The sequence below is a fragment of the Anomaloglossus baeobatrachus genome, chromosome 8 (assembly GCF_048569485.1).
Source record: "Anomaloglossus baeobatrachus isolate aAnoBae1 chromosome 8, aAnoBae1.hap1, whole genome shotgun sequence".
In the NCBI taxonomy this organism is placed as follows: Eukaryota; Metazoa; Chordata; class Amphibia; order Anura; family Aromobatidae; genus Anomaloglossus; species Anomaloglossus baeobatrachus.
The window spans coordinates 162403802-162425981 of NC_134360.1; the positions used below are offsets into that span (position 1 = coordinate 162403802).

Below are 22180 nucleotides of genomic sequence, written 5' to 3' on the forward strand. Positions count from 1 at the left end.
TCCACATTTAATGAATATCCCCTGGTCCTTTGTAAGGTCCTTGAGGGAATAAGTCATGTCTCAGCCCTTTAAATTGACCACACATGTATTATATTATTTTTTTTCTAAACTTAAAGGGAAGGTGCTGTAAAAAAAAAAAAAAAAAAATTCAATAACTGAAAAAATGGAAAGTATTAATGTTTTAATGTTTTGTTTAAATATTATTATTTGCTTTTAATTGAGCAAAATATAAAAAAATAATAAAAAGTTTGATATTTTCCACTGTTAAACACTAGGGGGAGCAGCTTCTGAAATCCTACAGAAATCCCACTGTAGAAAGAGCCTGGATTAAAGCTGCAGTAAAGTGGGCAGAATCTTCTCTCCTGTTTGTGATGTCATCTCCCCCTCCCAATCTGGGTGTTTCCAAAGGATAACAGAGAATGAAATTTAGGATCACAATGCAGAGCTATTTTGTTGGTGACCATAAATGTCTAAAGTGTCACCAAGGACAGTTGGAGTATCACACAGGATAGGATTAGATACACAGCTCAGTAGACAGTATCACACAGGATAGGATTAGATACAAAGCTCAGCAGACAGTATCACACAGGATAGGATTAGATACACGGCTCAGCAGACAGTATCACACAGGATAGGATTAGATACACGGCTCAGCAGACAGTATCACACAGGATAGGATCAGATACACAGCAGTGCAGACAGTATCAGACAGGATAGGATTAGATACATGGCTCAGCAGACAGTATCACACAGGAGAAGATTAGATACACAGCCCTGCAGACAGTATCACCGGTACACACACAGACCGACAGGTGGCAGGCGGAAGGGTGGGGGGTGTTGAAGGGGGGTGTTTTTGGAAATGGTAGCCCAACTTTTACAACCTCTGATCATTGGAGAGACCTTCTACCCCATCTAATGATCTAGCTGCCGTCTTTGAACTGACTCCATAGAATATCTTTTTTAAAGAAAATTGAATCCTATATTAAAAATATATGTTGTAAGGGCCTAATTTATTACTGCACTTGTGCCTGGTTTGTTGGTTTGCATTCTATACTTTGCATCTTATTTCTTTAGGCATCATTTTCTTTAAGCATCACAAACTGTTGTCAAAGTTTGTTTTCACTATGTCACCATCTGCTATGAACTATGCTATGATTGCTGGTTATAAATGCCATTTTTCTCTTCATTTGCTCTTCCGGTCCCGGGGCTTCTGGAATGTCATGTCTTGCTTGTTTTTGTGCCGTCTATCATAGTCTTCTGTCCAAGTCCTTATTGTTCCACGTGCCTTCCTGCCATCCCAACACCCTCGGTTCCTTTTGCCCATGCAGATCTGCGGCTTCATGAATTCAACTCACCAGGTGAGTCTAGCAGTGTGTAACACTAGAATTCTCTCATGAAGAAAGCTGAACACACCGGACAGGCTGGTACTGATTTCAGCAATGTGAAGATGCTGGAAATGTCAGTTCTTTCCCTCCCCTTCCTATTAGACCGTTGTCTGTAAGATCTGCTCTCTGCTCATGTTGGTCAATGGGGAACATCTCTCCATTGTAATGTTTCTCTTTTATGCAGATAACATAATGTAAGGCTATAAAAGTAATACATGATCCAGAGGTGGGATGCAAGGGTGAAGAGATAAGAGAAATTACTGCACTTTCTGTAGGCCCTTTGCTGCAGTACCAGTGAAATACTCTTATAGCATCTAATCGGAAACTCAAAATGAAATGAATGCTTTTAATAAAGGTTTAAACTAGTCTTCAGCTATCTATGATATAGCATATAAATGGCATTGTGCTGGCATTGAGATTTTCCATTGATAGCAAATGGACCTCCACTCCCTTTTCATGACCTTTGGGTCAATTGCCCACCTGCTGCAGAGGTTTTTCCCACTCAGTAGTGAAGGAGATGGGACCAAGCAGGGCTGGACTTCCTCCATTATTCCCTACATGTCCCATCTGTATAATTTAGAAGCAAAGGAACATTGAACATTGAGAAAGAAAAACGTACTGTAGATCTGTTACTGCTAAAACTTTTCATAATTCCTATTTATGTGAATTTGCCTGTTATAAATTAAATTAGCTTGGGATTCAATATTCCTACAAAATGTTTTACTGCTGAATCCATTTTGTGTGACACTATGGATAATGGACTAGTTCTATTACTTTTTCATTAATGCTCTTAAACCTTTCTAATGGATTGAACTATTTTCTACAGTTGATAGTTTTCTATAGAAGCGTTTACATTAGTCTCCATTAGGCCCATGCACTTGGCCGTTAAAATTATTGAAGTTTTTTTGTGTTTTAATTTTTTTTTTTTACTTAATGAAGAACAACTATGGTAGGAAATAAAGAAACACGGAAATTCATATCCTAGCAGCAGCTCAACTTCAGCTGTATTGTTCAACAATGCCTTATAAAGAAAAGTTTTATATATTGTTACACTCACAGGCTACATGGCGTACGCTGCTCACGTGGCGCCCTGGGCAAGCCAGGACGTCACAAGCACTACACCAACACACCCCACACTCCCAGTCAGGCACACCAAAGTCAGACAAAAAAACCCTTGTTGCCTTCCTCCAGGGGCTGATGTCCACACCAGGGGGTGGGCCAGGCAGTTTGTCCCGCCCACCGAGGAGTACACAGTCCTGGAGGCGGGAAAAGCAGGCAGAGATAGAGTTTGGAAGTGAAAGTGGAAGGAGGGAAGTAGCAGTTGAGAGGCCTGAAGTTGGTCCGGGTGTGTGGCCCGGACGGAACAGCAAGGTTGGCAGACGGTGGTGACCGTCTGCAGGAGTGGCCTATTGGAGCTAGCCGTAAGGACCGTGGACGGGCGGTGGCCTGGCGGTACCGGACCGGTACGCAAAGAGAAGCCAGCACCATCTGGCAGGGGCTTCCCTACCCACGGAGGGGAGGACTAACATCCAAGCTGCTCCCAGTCATCGTTCCCGGGATCCCCGTCCAGAGCAGTGGTGGTGTCACCAATCTCACCACAACCGTGGGTGGCGTCACGGACAATATCTAATCCCCACAATCAAGCGAGGAAAGCCGCTCGAGTCCCCGGGATCCAGCCCACCGCTCGAGCCACCACCGAGCAGCAGCCGCAGCGGCCGGACCTGAGCAGTGGGAGAGCGCCGCTACCCCTCCTCTGCCCGCGACACTCACACATTGTAATATATACTCAGTTGTCATCTCAGTTCAGTTTTCACATACTGAACTTGGCCTTAGGGTTCGGTCCATTTGCATTTTGCATGGATGAGTGCAATCCGATAAAACATTGGATTGCTCTCACTCTAGTGCAAAACTATGGGGCAGTTTCCATCTGCGATTGATTTATCATGCCATAACGGAATGAATTGCAGCATGCTGCGTTTGGCAGCAAGTCTCGGCTCACGCACTCGGCTCACTCGCATGTCATTCGATTGCAGTGCGATGTACGCAGAGACAGGCTACAGAGGAGATGGAAGAAAGTGCTCCCTCCCTATTCTCCACAGCTGTGATCCGATCGCAAGATCGCATCACAGTCGCATGACCCTCAGCTGACACTCGCAGCAGAGGGTCATTAGCATATCACTTCTGATGCTCTCGCATCGGAAACTGTGCGTAAGTGTAACCGTACCCTTATGGCTACAATCCCACAATGAGTATTTGCTGAATTTTTGATGTGGCAGAATTTCTGCAACATTTCTGCACCTATTGTATAAATTAAGATACTTACATTTTTAAGTGCCTTTTTTACTTGTTTTTATGTGTCATGTTTTAAAGCACCACTCTAGCAGATTTTCTTTATTTCACCACTGAAATAGTGCTTTAAATCTAATTCCAATGTTCACTATCTTATACTCACCTGTCACCATCTTCTTTTGTTTTCATTGCTGCTCCGGTCAGTCTCCGGCACTTTGTGACTTGCTCCAGTGTTTCATCCAATGCACTGGAGGTCAAAAATCAACGTTAAGTCTATGAGAGCCTTGTTCTGAGCACTTGTGACTATAGCTCCAAACCATCTCAGATTCAGCGGGACTGTCTTGATTTGAGGGCTCAGGCCTGTTGTCCCGGCAATCACTGATCTTGTCCTGTCTCCACCCCCTCGCAATGCATAAATTAAATATCCTCCTTTCATCTGGTCCCCCAGGACTAAAACTAATAAACCCTGTTTCTGTAGGGAGCAGCCCTACCATTGAGTCACTGCCTGAACTGTGGGGTAAAGGAGCATGTGGTAATCTTGACCTGTTTTGGAGGCAGGGCATTGAGTAGCAGATTTTTCAGGTACATAGAGATATATTGTAAATATATCTTTACATTCCTTGAGGGAAAAAAAAAAGTCAGATTCTTTTCCCTGTAAAACTACTATAAAATAATGAGAAACAATTGCAAACATTTTTTTTTTACTTTCACCTTTCCCTAGTAGGGCTGAGCGGGCCCGGGCTGTAAATGTCCGGATCCGCGCGGTTTCAGCACTATTCCCAGGCCCGATCCGGGCCCGGGATTCTGGCTGCATAATCCTGCACATTTAATAAAAAATGAAAAAAAAACCCCAATAAATAAATAGCGTTTCATACTTACCAGACTCTGTCATGGCGGCACACTTGCTTCCGGGTCGCGCTTTTACTTCCTGTGCTGTCACATAGCTTTCCGTGTTTTCCCCGCCCACCGGCCGTCCTCTCAGCTATGATTGGTTCCTGGCTGACCCGCCCCCCAGCCTGTAACAGTGTCTGCCGTGCAGTCATTGCTTATCGCGGTCAGTACTACGCTGCACTCAGAGCGGGCGGTCGTGCTCTATGGCTGCTCGCTCTAACATGTAGCAGAGCTGAAGCGGCGTGGGACTTCTCCTGTGGATTACGTTGGAACTGCAGGGTATTTGGGGGTTAATAAAGTGGTGAAGGAGGAGTGTTTTGTATTTTATTTCAAATAAAGGATTTTTCTGTGCGTCTGTGTTTATTTACTGTCACTTATAGGTTAGTGTGATGCAGGTATCTGACAGACGCCTGTGCCATCACACAAACCTAGGGTTTAGCAGCAGCTAAGTGCCGCTATTAACTCCTGCTATTACCCCGACTGGCACCGCATCACGCCAGCGGGAAGAGCCGGTATCTCACACCGGTATGTCGCATCTAACAGATGCGACATACCGGACAGCTGTGGGCTGAGCATATACCAGCCCCCGGCCGGCGTTATCTTGGCTGGATGTGAAGATTAGGGGGACCGCACGTAGTTTTTTTTTTTTTATATATATATATTTTTAAAAAAAGCAAGCGTTTTTTTTCTACGTCGCAGTCACACTTGTCAGCAATCCCCGCGAGTCTGACATCGCAGAACAGCTGCACACTTCTGACAGGAGCGTGCATGTGTTTCTAGGTATATGCACGCTCATGTTCAGACAGCAGAATATGGTGTAAAAATCCCAGCATCAAATTTGCATCCCTTGGCCCCCAAAAGTAAAAACAAATTTAAAAAAATCTGCCACAGGTGGAAATTTGGTGCTGAAAGCTGCTGCAGGTGATTTTGTTTACTTTCACCGGAATCACAAGTGCGAGGGGCTCTGGCAGCACCCGGCAGCCTTGCACGTGTGTGACTCGCCCACCCCAGGGCTATGGGACACCCGGTGCCGGGCCGAACTAGTCCGGGGGTCGTCAGTGGTGGCGGGGCCCGGCTCCGTGGCCCTGGTGGGTGTCAATTAATATGGCTGGTGACTTGGGAGTAATTAAAGCTTTTATTTCGTGATGCCACCTGTGGTTTGCAGCTATTAAGCCGCCGCTGCTGTATGAGGCCTCCGGGGTGATGATATGGCAGCAATGGTGGTACTGCTCCCCACAGGTGGAGCGGTGCCCCGGGGACACTGTTGGTGCTTGTGAGAGTCTATGGTGTTGTGTGGATAACACGGTGCAGGGCCGACAAGCAATGAAAGAAACAGGCACAAACAACAGTCTCTTTACCTTCTCCTCTTTTACTTCACAAACGGTTAGTCCTGGGAGACCGTTACAGGTGGTAGAGGGCTCCGGCCGGCCTGGAAGTAACTGAGATGTCGTTTTGGCCAGATGCGTATGAGGCCTACTCCTGTTCTTTTCCTTACTGTGATAGGACCCTGCTCTCTGAATTAAGCAATGGCCCTCTACGTCCCTCTCCCTGTGTGGTAGGCTGCGCAGGCCCTCTCTGGTGCTTCTCTGCTGGAGTCCACACCGGGCCCTAATGATGCAGCTGTACCTTCGGGCTGTTTATGGGCCAGGTGCTTGCAGCTCTCCTGCCCTTCGGATTCGGCTACCAGGGAGTATTTTAGGCCCTGGTGGCCACAGACTCCGATGTCCGAGTCTCTTCTGTGCCTCTCTGCTCCTCCTGCTTCACTGGGCCAAGCTGCTCCAGCTCTAGGCCCCAGTTCCACAGGACAGCACACTCTGCGTCTGCACTCTCTGCTTTCTCCTACAGACTGAACACTAACTCCTCCCTCAGGCCAGACTTAAGGAATGCTCCCTGGAACTCCAGGTTCAGAGCTCCCCCTGCTGGCCTGAGGGAGAAACTGCGTTGGATGTTAAACTTACTGGCCAATAGACCTCCCAATTACCTCCAGGCTCAGCATTAACCCTTTGGAGGGGCAATGCTGTTGTGGCGACCAGGTCCTGGGGCACCACATGTGACTCCGGGCACTGGATAAACAGCACAGATACTGCGCGACGGCTGGGGCTGCAGCTGAGCGCTATAACTGTGCTGCCAAGTGTGTTTACCACCGTGACCGACAGTGCACTGCTTTCCCCGCCCACCGGCCGTCCTGGCGCCTGTGATTGGTTGCAGTTAGCTGACACGCTGACACTCAGGATAGGGGCGTGTCTATCTGCAACCAACACACGCCGGTGGGCGGGGAAAACCATAAATATTGAATTGTCGGCTCCGGAAGGTAACAGCGTGACCCAGAAGGAGTGTGTCGCCATGACAGCGCCTCGGTGAGTATGCCGCGCTCGTTCCCAGCCCCCTAGCCCCTCCACAAACATTTTAACCGGATTCCGGTCCCCATTGACTTATATGGGCACCAGATTCCGGAGCGGATCGGACTTATTTTTAAATCTGTTAACGACCCGCCGGCCCCAGATTATTGCCTTCCCGCTCAACTCTATTCCCTAGATCTCAAACCAAGAAGTTTCAAACATTTTAGCAGGAGCCCTAGCTTTTCAGCCATACACTGTGATGAAGTCAGAAGGTGAATTTAGTATACTTGAAGATGCATCGCAGCCTCTGATTCCATATGCAGATTGCACTGAGCATATAGATCCATTGTGCAGATCAGTGTATCCCTATGAGTAGTGTGCATTACACATGATCCATCAAAAGTAATCTGACAGGTGCCCCGCCCCTATCAAAATGTGTCAAAGTTGTGCTGTAGCACGCCCCTTATCTATCAAAGTGTATCAAAATGTGTTTTCTTTTATTGATTCGTGATATATTTATTGGATTTTGATAAATCTTGGTGTTGTAATTCACACTCTATAATATTAGTTCATAGGACTAATATTATAGAGTGTGTATTACAGCATACAATTAACATTTGATTGGGCATATTATGTATATGGCCAATTATACTATTACCCGTCCGGTGCTATTAATTAGCTTTTATAAGTCCCCGAGTATAATGTTATACTGTTTGTATAAAAGATAGACATTAATATTATCTACCATTATTCACACTGTGTATTTTGGTTTTGATCGGGCATATTATGTATATGGCCAATTATACTATTACCCCGTCCTGTGCTAGTAATGAGTTTTTTATAACTCCTCGAGTATAAAGTTATACTGTTTGCATAAAAGACAGACACATTAAAAGTTTAAATTCTTTATTGATCAAAATGTCAATTGCAATCAGTAAAATGTCAGAGGATTACAATCAATACTGTATTAAAACAGAACAATATAAAAGTATTACAAGCAATAGTATAATACACTATTTAATAAAATACAAATATATATTAATTCTCTTACATAATAATTTATTACATTACATTTCAGCATTCTGGCTGTTACATTGTGAGCCACATTGATTGTAGTATCGGGAGAGTCCTTTTTTTAGGCATCAAACTTGCTTGTGTGATACCTAATGGAGAATGTAGAGATTGAATTGGTCGGCGGGGTGTGGATAGAGTCTGAGGTTTAGATACACCACTAGCTTCATTGATAGGCAATTTCAATCCGTCTAAAACCGCTCTAGTAGTGGGATTACCCACAATGGTCGACGGTATATTTAACTCGGCCAATGCCTGCATAAACGTATTCCAGCCCTGGGGTAAATTTCTGTTAGTCAAGGCATGACTCTGTGTTGTATTACGCACTAAATCCAACATGTTCGTGCCCGGTATTACAGAGCCTTTGAAAATAAACTCGCTTTTATCATTCCATGTTGCAATATTTTTGTTCTGCAGCAGTCTGTTTAGTAAAAATTCAGCATTCTTTTTATATCGCTGGTTTACATGACTTACAATTTCAATAACAGTTTTGTTTTCATCAGGGTCTGGATTTGACATTTGCCGATGATCAGACTCAGGAGTGTTAATGATCTTTAAAGTTGATAGTTCCATCGCATCATGTTTAGCATGAACCAAGTATCTCTGTAGTACCTCGCTATATTTTTTAATTTTCACGTCGTCAGGTATGTCACGACGCTGTAAAATGTCACTAATTTCATCATCAAGGCGGCGAATGACATTCTGCCGTATGTTGGTTGTAACAGGGGGACTTAGTTTGATTAGATCTTGTTTGGGGACTAGATACATTTTCTCCGTATGCTGCATTATTTGCCCGTGAGTAGACTTGTTATTATCGGGATTGCAAACCCTAAAAGAGGACCTATAAACCCGCCGGTCTGGTTTAGTAGACGTTTCTTTTTCTTTATGGGCTGTGATTTATCACTCAGGGTTCTTATAGCTTTACGCCACTTTTTTAGTATATTTTTTTGACGCTCTTTCAGAGGAATTCGGCCTTTTAAGATGTTTAATGCAATCTCTCCAATGGCGATAATTAAATCACGCTTTGCATTGCATAAAATAGATTTTCTGACAGCAGGAGTTGCCTTCACTAGCGTTTTTAAGAGAGCCCAGTTACGACGGATTCTCTCAGACATCTTTACAACACTGCGTACACAGCATAGAATGTCTGATTTATTGTAAAATTCACTTTTTAGAAGTATTTTTCTTTTGAATATACACAGCTGGCAAAGCTGGTGGAAACAAGCCTGTCCTTAAGCGCAGATCCTCAGGGGTATTGGCTCTCAAGTCTAACAGCAAATACCCATAAGGCTCCCGTGTGGCGTCCTCAAAAGCTTCTAAGAAGAAGCGTGTTTTTCCGGGGTACATTTGGCGAGCTAAAGTTACAATTTGTAATTTATCTCGAGGGTTATTAAAAAGTACCATGTACTTTGTGTTCAAATTTATCGTGCGACTTTTCTTGCCCTGACAAAATATGTTTTGTACCAGGTAGAAAATGCTGAGGTTTCTATGGTGCACATACTTGGTAAATGCTTTTTCTATCTCACAGTTATCACTAGCACTCTCCATGAGGTCATCAACAATAGTCAAATTTACCTTGTCAGGCGGGAATAAATTATCATCTACGAATGTATGCGGCAGACCCTCCACAAATCTGATGTTGGGAAAAGAGAGAGAAATTTCGTCATATAATTTTTGCCAGCACGAATAAAACCAAACAATATTATCTGGTTTGTGCGAAAAATGAGTATCAATATTATGTAATAACTGTTTTACAAAATAACTTTTTCCAGAATTAGACGGCCCTGCTAGAATACATGAGAATGGGTGCTGCAGTCTTGGGTCCATCTTGAGTCACAACTAATAGCCAAAGGGTAGGGTGGTAAAATTGTCTAACAGTCGCCGCTTTGTATAAACACACTTTTGTGTTTTGCGCAATGGCCTCGTCTCAATGTCCCAGTACTTTTTATTTCTCACAATACCCGGTTGTTCAATGATAATGCGTCTCTGTGTTTCTGAGTCAGAATTACGCTGGTAGTCCAGAACTAGATCTTTTAGACTGTTGAAATTAATAGACTGCGTGTTAGCAACATTTAGTGTTATACCCTTCACTTTTAAGACAGTTTTACCAGTGTTGAGTTTGTAGCCGTAGTTACGTGCGGTTTTACTAATTCTATACCTTTCCTGAACAACGGTACGGCTCGCCTAAAAAGGCCTCTAAAAATACCTGCAAGACCCCCGCCATACATGTGCGCATCACCGCGAAAGCCCTCTAAACCATGGCCCGTTTGAGCCATATAATACCTTGCATAAATTGCTGGCTCGCCATACACCCTTTGAGACACCATTTTACTGTGTTAGCCCTTTCTCGGTCGAAAGTGTAATCGAATAATTACCTTGCCGTATTTGAATTTAACAGGCACACCCTGATCTGATAATATAGAGATCGTCACAGAATCAAAATGTTGCTTGCAAAGCGGTACATAATCGGGCCTTGTGTATTGGAGAGTGGTTAGTTCGCCACTCTTTCCCGTTACCTGCGCTGTTCGCAGAAGCTGAACATAACTATCCCCCACAAGTTGGTGTTGTATTATATCTGTGTACACATATAATGTATAAAACCCATCTTTTATATCTGCATACGTCTTTTTCCTTTCCAGATGTGCATTATCTACAGAGGCCTCAATATAGGGTGGTAGTCCTAAAATATGCGAGAGTTTCTGCCCTGGTGCAAAATGTATAGTCGGTGAATCCGACATGGTAACAGTTCTCTTCACATCGTCGTATCTTAGTTTAAAACCATCGGGTGCTACCTTCAATGCATCAATACGCTCATTAATGGCTCTTATGAGTTCAGCGATGTTTGAATAAAATCCCGGTTTCAAATAGAACTCCTTCAAAACTTCACCACGCTTCCCTATAAAGAAATTTCCATCATTCTGCTCAAACGTATACCATGTATGCGGGTATTGAATCTCGGTGAGCGCAACTTCAAAGGGTCCAGAAAGGTGTACAGGCTTTGCCAATTTGGTGGTATAAGATGATATTGTGTTCTCAGGATATATTCTAGAAGATGCATTGCTTGGTAATGTTATATAAAATGATTCCGCCTCCATGATTTAGATGTCTGTCAGCTGATCTTCTTTAATCCAACTGTTAAACTTTGAAGGAAAACCAAGCCACTTAACTAATACCAGTCTCTCACCGCTCTTACGCTTGCGTCTCAAAATTTTTTCGATTCTGTAGATGCGATTCTCATCCATTGCTATTTTTTGCAGCTCTTCTTTATAAAACGAGCCCTGTACATCTTCACCGCTCAAATCAGCAATTTTATAGAGAGGTTTTTGAAATTTGACATTGATGGCTGTAATAACAAATATCTCATCGGTGTAGGTTTGTTCATAACCCTTAGCGAAAATGCCTTTATAGCGTGACACTCTTACATGATCGCCAATTTTTAAAGAAGGTTTAATAGGCTTAGCAGCGTTACTAGAAGCGTAAATATTTCTCCAGATTTGTAACGAGTTATGTTTGGTCACATCAATGGGTCTACAACGAATTGCAGTGTGATACGAATGATTATAGCTATACACCAAATCAGGTAAAATATCAATATATCTAAAGGTATTATTCTTCGTAAAATATCGCCAGATTTTCGACTTAAGTGTTCGATTAAATCTCTCCACCACGGCGGCCTTTACTGTATTGTTAGTAAAAAAAAGATGAATGTTATGTATATTACACACGCGCTTCACGGCGTTATTCATAAACTCGCGCCCCTGATCCGTCTGTAACTTCCTTGGTATCCGCTGATCATTTTCAAATATTAATTCGAGTGATCTGGCAACACTTGTTCCTGTCTTGTTTGATAAGGCCACGCACCATGCATATTTCGATAGGATATCAATAACTGTTAGAATGTATCTTATATTATTATTTTCTCTTGAATAATCAGTCATACTGACAAGATCGGCTTGCCACTGGGAGTCGATGTTTGCCACGATTATTTTATTGGTCAAAATTTTTTTTCTGACTGGCTTGTGTAAAGAATATGTATCTTGATTAGCCAACCAATTAAGCACATCTTTCTTTGTAATATTGTGGTTACGAATTCCTCTATATAAACTTGCAACACCTCCAAAAGAACCAATATTTTTAGGATTGTAGTACTGTTTTTGTAATATCTTTTCACAATGCCCAGACATCATCCTTTAAGTGTGTTGTGTATCTATCAAAGTGTATCAAAATGTGTTCTCTATTATTGCTTAGTGATATATTTATTGGGTTGCATATATATATATATATATATATATATATACAGTTATTGCTTAGTGATATATTTATTGGCCTGTATATATATATATATATATATATATATATATATATATATATATATATATATAATGTGTGTGTGTATATATCTCAAAATTCGTGTATCAATATGTGTTCTTTTTTCTTTTCTTTTTCTTTTTTTTTTTTGCTTAGTAATATATTTATTTAATGCTGATACAGCAAACGTGCGTAACTGGTCAGTTCTTAAGGGCGTAAACGGTAGATGTGTTATCTCTGTACAGCTTTAAATACAGAGCAAGAGCACTTGTCAAAACTAAGTGTCCTGGCTACTATCAGCGACTGACCGACACTCTCTCTCTCGACGCATTCAAGAAAACTTCAAAGATTCTATAAGCTGTAAGTATTTAACTTTTAACATCTAATATGCTTTTGCTGGTATTAAATCTAAATAGTGTATTTAATAGTGACTATGTTTATTTATAACAATAATAGATATATTTGTTAAGTTATAGAATGTAGCTTATTTATTATACACGCTATTATCTGTATTTGTCCTCGATATAAATATGTATCAAATACTATAGAAAATTCACACAGACCTAATATTTTAGATGGACGCCCAAAATAGTGTGGATCAATTCGGTGATATTCTCCCAGATGCGCAACAATGGGGTAGGCATTATATTTAATAGTTATATATTTAATAGTTATTATATTTAATAATTTCCTATGTTTTGCACATTATTTTCATATTATTTCATTCCTGCTTAAGGTGAATTCATGGATTACCGTGATGACGATGCTTTTTTAGAAGCTATGAATACGGGTGTTTCTGTACCGCCTAATACCCCGGCAAATTCAGAATGTATGATGAATGAGGATAGAGAAGGTAACATCTCTTTTATTATAGAAAAGTCAGCATATAGTGATTAAGGTTTTGATTGTACATTATTTTTATATTATTTCATTCTTGTTTAAGATGACTTCATGCAGATTGAAATTGATCCGGCATTTGTAAAATTTATGAATACAGGAGAAACAAGCCAAATTAATTTTCTGCAATCTATAGCCAGTAAGTTGCATATACATTATATATATATTTAAACGTAATTTAAACATGTATTTAGACATGAAAGTAAATACTAGTTCTTATACAGATGTTGTGCAACCGGGCTACATTATTGGAGATGGTGATGTTTCTATACCGGCTATTACCCCGACATTGCCAGATTGTGTGCTAAATGAAGATAGAAAAGGTAATCTCTCTTCTATTATAGAAAAGCCAGCGTCTCTTTGAAAAATTGCTTTTGCGCATATGTATGGCTCTCTTTGAAAATTTGCTTTTGCTCATATGTATTTACACATGCAACTAAAAATGAACTCTTATACAGGTGATGGTAAGATGCGTCAAGCGGCCTACATGACTGGAAGTCGGCAGCTTTCTAAAACACCTAAGAAACAGGGCAAGCCGCTACACCTGAAGACAGCGAATAGGAAAGGTGATGATGAGTATATGAAAAACAGCGTGCAGAAGAAATGCATTTGTACCACAGGTTAATGGTTATATTTTATTCACAGACCGTAAACTGAGTGGTAGGAAACTCATATTCTCCAAAGAGAATACACCCAAGTTGTCAACTACCCAGACACTTCCTAGCACATGTAAGTATATATTTAGATTTATTTATTTATTTTTTCTATGCAGGCTTTATAAAGGCCCTGTCACACACACAGTTGTATCTGTGTGTGTGTGTGACAGGGCCTTAAAACAATGTTACACAATGATTCAGGTATATCTGACACAACTGTTACTCTTTTCTTTTAGCCACACAAAGTGTCCAGAAACAAACAACTTCTACTCTACAGCCTCTAGCTGAGCATGACGGAAACATCGCTGCAGCACAGTTCACACTACAGACAGCATATGGATCTGCGAGAACACGCCCCATATCCCCATTTTCTGTGGTACGCCAAGAAGGAAGTGCTGTGCCAGCCAAGCATCATGGAGAGAGATGGCCAAAACCGACAACACGTAAATACAAGCCACGTTCAATCAAGACAGCTACGATACCACTACCCACCATCACGCCGCAGACCATGACCATGATTGACTTGACACAGACTGGTTGTGGAGTGTCAGCAACACAGATCATTCCCACGATTGACCAGGCACAAGCTGCTCGTGAAGCACTCGATAGAGAAATTGACCAGTTAGCTGACGGTAAGAATGTGTGTCATGATTTTAATATCGTGAATCCTTTGAAGAGGAGGCGAGCACATTCAGTACCGAGTAAAAGTAAAAAGCAGAGAGTTGACTCTACACCAGCTTGCACAGTGAAACCTGTGTGGTCTGATGAACAGGAAAACATGCTTCACGCTATGTCTGGTCAGTACGTCCAAAGCAAAATCTACCAGAACAAACTAAAATATTTCTGTGAAACGTATGAAAGATTGATAAATGCATGCCCAACACCTGACATTATCGCAGAACTATATGCATTCAATAGAGAACATGCTATTGTATCATCACAATCTAATAAAAATAATTTGCTGTGACTAGGCATGGTTGGTTATGGGCTGCCGAAATTGCCCAAAATAGGACCACAGAGGTCTTATAGATTGCGAGTAATTAAAAGGGCTCTAGCGCTGATGGCTAGATCGAAACGCTCACTAGCAGATAGAAGACGACGGGTGGCAGCTCGCAGCTCTATAACTACACAAAATCCACAGATACTGATACATGCACAGAGTCCATCTCTACACACTCAAGATGTTCCTGGTGGCATTAGCCCCAATGTGTCTCCAAATGCTCAAAGCAGCACCCATCTTGAAACACAGGGTGAAAATGTAAATGATGATTCTGTTGTATTTGGTGGTGACGATAATGTGCGGACCGTTAATGCTGATGTTTTACAACATTTTTATCATCACCAAAGACAACTCTGCAATTTCAATGCCCTCATGTATACCGATCATTTCAAATTTGTAAATTTAGATCGTATACAATCATTTGAAGAGGCCCTGAATGTTGTCCATGAGGGCATTCAATCATTACTGGACAGAATCATCAGAGACATTGAGCCTGGTGACTTTATTCAGTTAAGACTTGAAGGAGGTGACACGTTAGATCCCATTTTTACTACAAAACAAAGTCGTGAGAATTTTAGCTCTGAAACGTTTTTAAACGCTGTTGCTCGCACACTGCAAAGTAATGCAGAATGCATAGCATCCAACACCCTGAAATTAGTCGTAACAATAATTAAAAACCGAAGGGGCGGCGTGAAACGCCGATTAAAATCCATAGCAAGCACCCAAATACTTAAACAAAAGAGACGCTGGCTGTACGACTTTAACAATTACAACACAAATCTGTGCTTTGCCGCTAGTGTGTGTGCACTGATTGCTGACAGTGATGTTGGTGATACAATTTTGCTGAATCGTGCTAAAGCCGTACAAGCAGCGCTAAATATCCCTGAGAATCACCTAGTAAGCTTTAGTGATATTGTGAGTTTTGAAAAACATCTGAACGTCAACATAAAAGTGCTGTACTATAGCCGGGGTGATTGGCGTTACTTTGACACAGGTAATTCATCTGGGGCCAAAACTGTTTTCATACTGCATCATGATAATCACTACTATGGTATAAAGAATATGAAGGGCTTTATTGGCGAATCTTACTTTTGTGAGAGGTGCAACTCAATGTATCACCACAAGTATAACCATTCTTGTCAGTATTTTTGTAAAGCTTGTCAAAGAGAGGGTTGTGTGGAGAGCCCTGGTGCAGAACAACCCCGGTGTCCTGTCTGTCGGCTGTATTGTCGCTCAAGCGAGTGCTTAGTCCAACACACACAACTAGCTGCAGTTAATCCAGCTTTTTGCAGACTTAAAACATTCTGTGATGAATGTCACCATTTTGTGCCCAGAAATAGTGAGACCGAGCATAAATGTAGAGGATTGCGTTGCAGTGTTTGCGGCATTCGTCTAAATAAATTTGATGCTCATCTTTGCTACATGCGGCCGTATGTACCAAAGGGCGAGACAGATCGATATATGTTTTATGACTTTGAATGCATGCAGGAGACAGGCACGCACATCCCAAATTACATTTATGCAACAACGCTGTATGGACACCCTTCCTGGGAGTTTGAAGGTAAAACATGCACTCATGACTTTGTTCAGTTTCTAACCAGCGGTAAATTTTCAGGCTATACGTGTATAGCGCACAATGCCGGCAGATACGATGCATACTTTATTGTTAAGGAGTTGATATCTGAAAAACTACAAGTGAAGCTGATAGCGCAAGGTGGTCGTCTCTTGTGTGTGATGCTGCCTGATTTGGGAATAAGATTCATAGACTCGCTCAATTTCATTCCCATGAAGCTTAGTAAACTACCGCAGGCTATGGGGTTTTCAGGCTCAAAAGGACATTTTCCACACTTTTTTAACACCGAGGAAAATCAAAACTATGTAGGTCCCCTACCACCTGTAAAATATTACGGTGTGGAGTATATGACAGCTAGTGAGAAAACTGAATTTATAGAATGGTATGAGGGCCACACAAACACAACTTTTGACTTTAAGACGGAACTAAAATCTTATTGCAAGCAAGATGTTGAGATTCTGAGGCGCTCGTGTGAACTCTATAGGGAACGTGTTATGGACATGACGAGAAAAAATGTTAAAATATACTGTAAGCGAGAAAAGAAAAAAATTGAAGTGTCCAGATGCGTTGATCCGTTTCAGCTCATCACCTTGGCATCTGTATGCATGTCAATGTACAGGTTTAAATTTCTTCCTAAACATACCATCGCCATTTTACCCGGTGATAATTATCACAAAACAAAAAAGCGTTTCTCGTCCCCCGCTATACAGTGGCTCATGTTTGTAGCACACACAGAGAACATTACCATTCAGCATGCTTTGAGAGGTGGTGAAAAACAAGTCGGTAAATATTTTTTAGACGGGTATGCCTATGTTAACAATCAACACATAGCCTTTGAATTTCAGGGATGTTTTTACCACGGCTGCCCTGTGTGTTATAATGAAAATGATACCAACAAGGTCACAAACACATCCTACGGTCAATTATATTACGCCTTTCTAGCTAAAAAGCGTTACTTGCAGTGCTGTGGGTACACACTGAGATTGATGTGGGAACATGAGTGGAATGAAATGGTTGAAAAAGATTCTAACCTTCAAACATTTCTTCACCAAATGGATTTCCCTACACCCTTAGACCCCCGCGACGCGCTTTATGGGGGTCGGACTAATGCCATTAAACTCTATCACAGTCTGAAAGATGGGGAGACATTACATTACTATGATTTCACAAGTCTGTACCCTTTTGTAAACAAAACTAAAACCTACCCTGTAGGTCATCCGCACATTATCTACGAGAATTTTGGGTTCATTAAAAAATACTTTGGTATTGCCAAAGTCAAGGTCTACCCTCCAAGAGATTTATTTTTTCCTGTTTTGCCGGTAAAACTCAATAAAAAATTAATGTTTATTCTTTGCCACACATGCGCTGTAAATTCACAGACAGGGGTTTGTGGTCATACTGACGAGGAGCGATCGCTGACCGGTACATGGTGCACTATAGAACTTGAGATGGCCATAGAAAAAGGGTATAGGATAGCGCACATCTATGAAATCTGGCATTTTCCTGAAACCAGCGATGATTTGTTTGCCCCATACATTAAATTACATCTTAGGGATAAGCAGGAGGCTTCCGGCTATCCCAGCTGGTGCACTGATGACGCCAAGAAACAGCAATACATTGACTCCTTTCTAGAGAGAGAAGGTGTACAATTACGCCCTGAAAATATAGGGGTGAATCCGGCTAAGAGACAGATCTCTAAATTGTTCTTAAATTCTTTATGGGGCAAGTTTGCACAGAGATCTAATTTACCATGTACCAGCATTGTTAGCGACCCTGATGAGCTTTTTCAGCGTGTGTTTCTACCGTACTATGACATCTCAATGGTTCATTTTATTGATGATGAAACAGCCACCATCAATTGGAAATATGTAAAAGGACACCACACCGTCAACAAAAACACAAACATTTTTATCGCCTGTTTTACAACGGCGTATGCCCGACTAGAGCTGTATTCTCTGCTGGACAGGTTGCAGGAAAGATGTCTTTATCATGACACAGATTCAGTAATTTTTGTGCAGAAAGCTGGTGAGTGGAACCCGACTTTAGGTGATTACCTGGGGGAATTGACCAGTGAGATACCTGATGACACGTACATCACTGAATTTGTATCTGCGGGACCAAAAACCTACGGCTACAAACTCAACACTGGTAAAACTGTCTTAAAAGTGAAGGGTATAACACTAAATGTTGCTAACACGCAGTCTATTAATTTCAACAGTCTAAAAGATCTAGTTCTGGACTACCAGCGTAATTCTGACTCAGAAACACAGAGACGCATTATCATTGAACAACCGGGTATTGTGAGAAATAAAAAGTACTGGGACATTGAGACGAGGCCATTGCGCAAAACACAAAAGTGTGTTTATACAAAGCGGCGACTGTTAGACAATTTTACCACCCTACCCTTTGGCTATTAGTTGTGACTCAAGATGGACCCAAGACTGCAGCACCCATTCTCATGTATTCTAGCAGGGCCGTCTAATTCTGGAAAAAGTTATTTTGTAAAACAGTTATTACATAATATTGATACTCATTTTTCGCACAAACCAGATAATATTGTTTGGTTTTATTCGTGCTGGCAAAAATTATATGACGAAATTTCTCTCTCTTTTCCCAACATCAGATTTGTGGAGGGTCTGCCGCATACATTCGTAGATGATAATTTATTCCCGCCTGACAAGGTAAATTTGACTATTGTTGATGACCTCATGGAGAGTGCTAGTGATAACTGTGAGATAGAAAAAGCATTTACCAAGTATGTGCACCATAGAAACCTCAGCATTTTCTACCTGGTACAAAACATATTTTGTCAGGGCAAGAAAAGTCGCACGATAAATTTGAACACAAAGTACATGGTACTTTTTAATAACCCTCGAGATAAATTACAAATTGTAACTTTAGCTCGCCAAATGTACCCCGGAAAAACACGCTTCTTCTTAGAAGCTTTTGAGGACGCCACACGGGAGCCTTATGGGTATTTGCTGTTAGACTTGAGAGCCAATACCCCTGAGGATCTGCGCTTAAGGACAGGCTTGTTTCCACCAGCTTTGCCAGCTGTGTATATTCAAAAGAAAAATACTTCTAAAAAGTGAATTTTACAATAAATCAGACATTCTATGCTGTGTACGCAGTGTTGTAAAGATGTCTGAGAGAATCCGTCGTAACTGGGCTCTCTTAAAAACGCTAGTGAAGGCAACTCCTGCTGTCAGAAAATCTATTTTATGCAATGCAAAGCGTGATTTAATTATCGCCATTGGAGAGATTGCATTAAACATCTTAAAAGGCCGAATTCCTCTGAAAGAGCGTCAAAAAAATATACTAAAAAAGTGGCGTAAAGCTATAAGAACCCTGAGTGATAAATCACAGCCCATAAAGAAAAAGAAACGTCTACTAAACCAGACCGGCGGGTTTATAGGTCCTCTTTTAGGGTTTGCAATCCCGATAATAACAAGTCTACTCACGGGCAAATAATGCAGCATACGGAGAAAATGTATCTAGTCCCCAAACAAGATCTAATCAAACTAAGTCCCCCTGTTACAACCAACATACGGCAGAATGTCATTCGCCGCCTTGATGATGAAATTAGTGACATTTTACAGCGTCGTGACATACCTGACGACGTGAAAATTAAAAAATATAGCGAGGTACTACAGAGATACTTGGTTCATGCTAAACATGATGCGATGGAACTATCAACTTTAAAGATCATTAACACTCCTGAGTCTGATCATCGGCAAATGTCAAATCCAGACCCTGATGAAAACAAAACTGTTATTGAAATTGTAAGTCATGTAAACCAGCGATATAAAAAGAATGCTGAATTTTTACTAAACAGACTGCTGCAGAACAAAAATATTGCAACATGGAATGATAAAAGCGAGTTTATTTTCAAAGGCTCTGTAATACCGGGCACGAACATGTTGGATTTAGTGCGTAATACAACACAGAGTCATGCCTTGACTAACAGAAATTTACCCCAGGGCTGGAATACGTTTATGCAGGCATTGGCCGAGTTAAATATACCGTCGACCATTGTGGGTAATCCCACTACTAGAGCGGTTTTAGACGGATTGAAATTGCCTATCAATGAAGCTAGTGGTGTATCTAAACCTCAGACTCTATCCACACCCCGCCGACCAATTCAATCTCTACATTCTCCATTAGGTATCACACAAGCAAGTTTGATGCCTAAAAAAAGGACTCTCCCGATACTACAATCAATGTGGCTCACAATGTAACAGCCAGAATGCTGAAATGTAATGTAATAAATTATTATGTAAGAGAATTAATATATATTTGTATTTTATTAAATAGTGTATTATACTATTGCTTGTAATACTTTTATATTGTTCTGTTTTAATACAGTATTGATTGTAATCCTCTGACATTTTACTGATTGCAATTGACATTTTGATCAATAAAGAATTTAAACTTTTAATGTGTCTGTCTTTTATGCAAACAGTATAACTTTATACTCGAGGAGTTATAAAAAACTCATTACTAGCACAGGACGGGGTAATAGTATAATTGGCCATATACATAATATGCCCGATCAAAACCAAAATACACAGTGTGAATAATGGTAGATAATATTAATGTCTATCTTTTATACAAACAGTATAACATTATACTCGGGGACTTATAAAAGCTAATTAATAGCACCGGACGGGTAATAGTATAATTGGCCATATACATAATATGCCCAATCAAATGTTAATTGTATGCTGTAATACACACTCTATAATATTAGTCCTATGAACTAATATTATAGAGTGTGAATTACAACACCAAGATTTATCAAAATCCAATAAATATATCACGAATCAATAAAAGAAAACACATTTTGATACACTTTGATAGATAAGGGGCGTGCTACAGCACAACTTTGACACATTTTGATAGGGGCGGGGCACCTGTCAGATTACTTTTGATGGATCATGTGTAATGCACACTACTCCTATGTCCTGTATTCTAGTGGGAGAATAAAAGATTTTTTTCCTCTAATAAAATTACAAAAAATAATACATAGAAATTAGGAAATTGTAATTTTTAAGAATTTTTTTAAACCATATTGAACATATCAGCAAATAACGTGGACATATTTGCTGTCCCTTTAATTATAACAACCCGCAGAACACAGCATTATGATTATTTATAGGGATTGGTGAATGTCATAAAAACAATGCATGATTTCTTAGGTTTCTCTATTAAGCCCACAAACAAAATAGTACTTTTAATAAAGCTGCTTTGTTTGTGAAACTTCCTGGTATTTTGCTTTGACAAAAATTTATTGATTCAGATTTGTTCAGATTATATGTATTTTTAGAGTGTTCCATATTAAGTTAGCATGATGAGTTTTTGATGTTGTGTGTTTTCGTTATGCAAAAAGTGATATGAATGACATGCTTTTTTTTTTTCAGCATTTTTTGCTGTGGAAATTCACTAAAATTGAATGCATTTTTGCTCATCTATTGCAATTCTATAGGGAAAAGCAACACTTTAAGGGCTCGTGCATACACTGCGTCCTGACCAGTGCAGAAAAAAACGCACCCTCTGACAGACTTGACACTGCGTTTTGACAAAAAGAATGCATCCAAAAAGCATGTATTTTGGATGCATTGTGCATGCAGTTTACATGCGTTTTGGATGCATTTTTGTCAGTGCAGTCCCCCGGCAATTCAGCTCTTCTACATGCCCGCTGACAGCAGACAAGGACAGAGCCAGGCGATGAGAATGAACTCAGATGAACTTCACCCAACTTCATTGTCATC

The 22180-nt window shown here is 40.9% G+C and overlaps 2 protein-coding genes across 2 annotated transcripts; both read left to right on the forward strand.

Annotated features, from left to right (window-relative positions):
- The first annotated feature begins 12486 nt into the window (after nt 1–12486).
- Nucleotides 12487–14808, forward strand: LOC142250114 (uncharacterized). Its single transcript, XM_075322194.1, has 8 exons — nt 12487–12643; nt 12859–12919; nt 13020–13136; nt 13227–13319; nt 13405–13503; nt 13639–13746; nt 13826–13909; nt 14073–14808. Exons 2-8 carry the CDS (start codon nt 12859–12861, stop codon nt 14801–14803), a joined length of 1293 nt encoding a protein of 430 aa, XP_075178309.1. The 5' UTR covers nt 12487–12643; the 3' UTR covers nt 14804–14808.
- Nucleotide 14809: 1 nt separating this feature from the next.
- On the forward strand, nt 14810–20847 carry LOC142250113 (uncharacterized). The gene is made up of 2 exons (XM_075322193.1): nt 14810–19090; nt 20574–20847. The coding sequence occupies exon 1, from the start codon at nt 14810–14812 to the stop codon at nt 18824–18826; it is 4017 nt and encodes a 1338-aa protein (XP_075178308.1). The 3' UTR covers nt 18827–19090; nt 20574–20847.
- Nucleotides 20848–22180: the final 1333 nt, after the last annotated feature.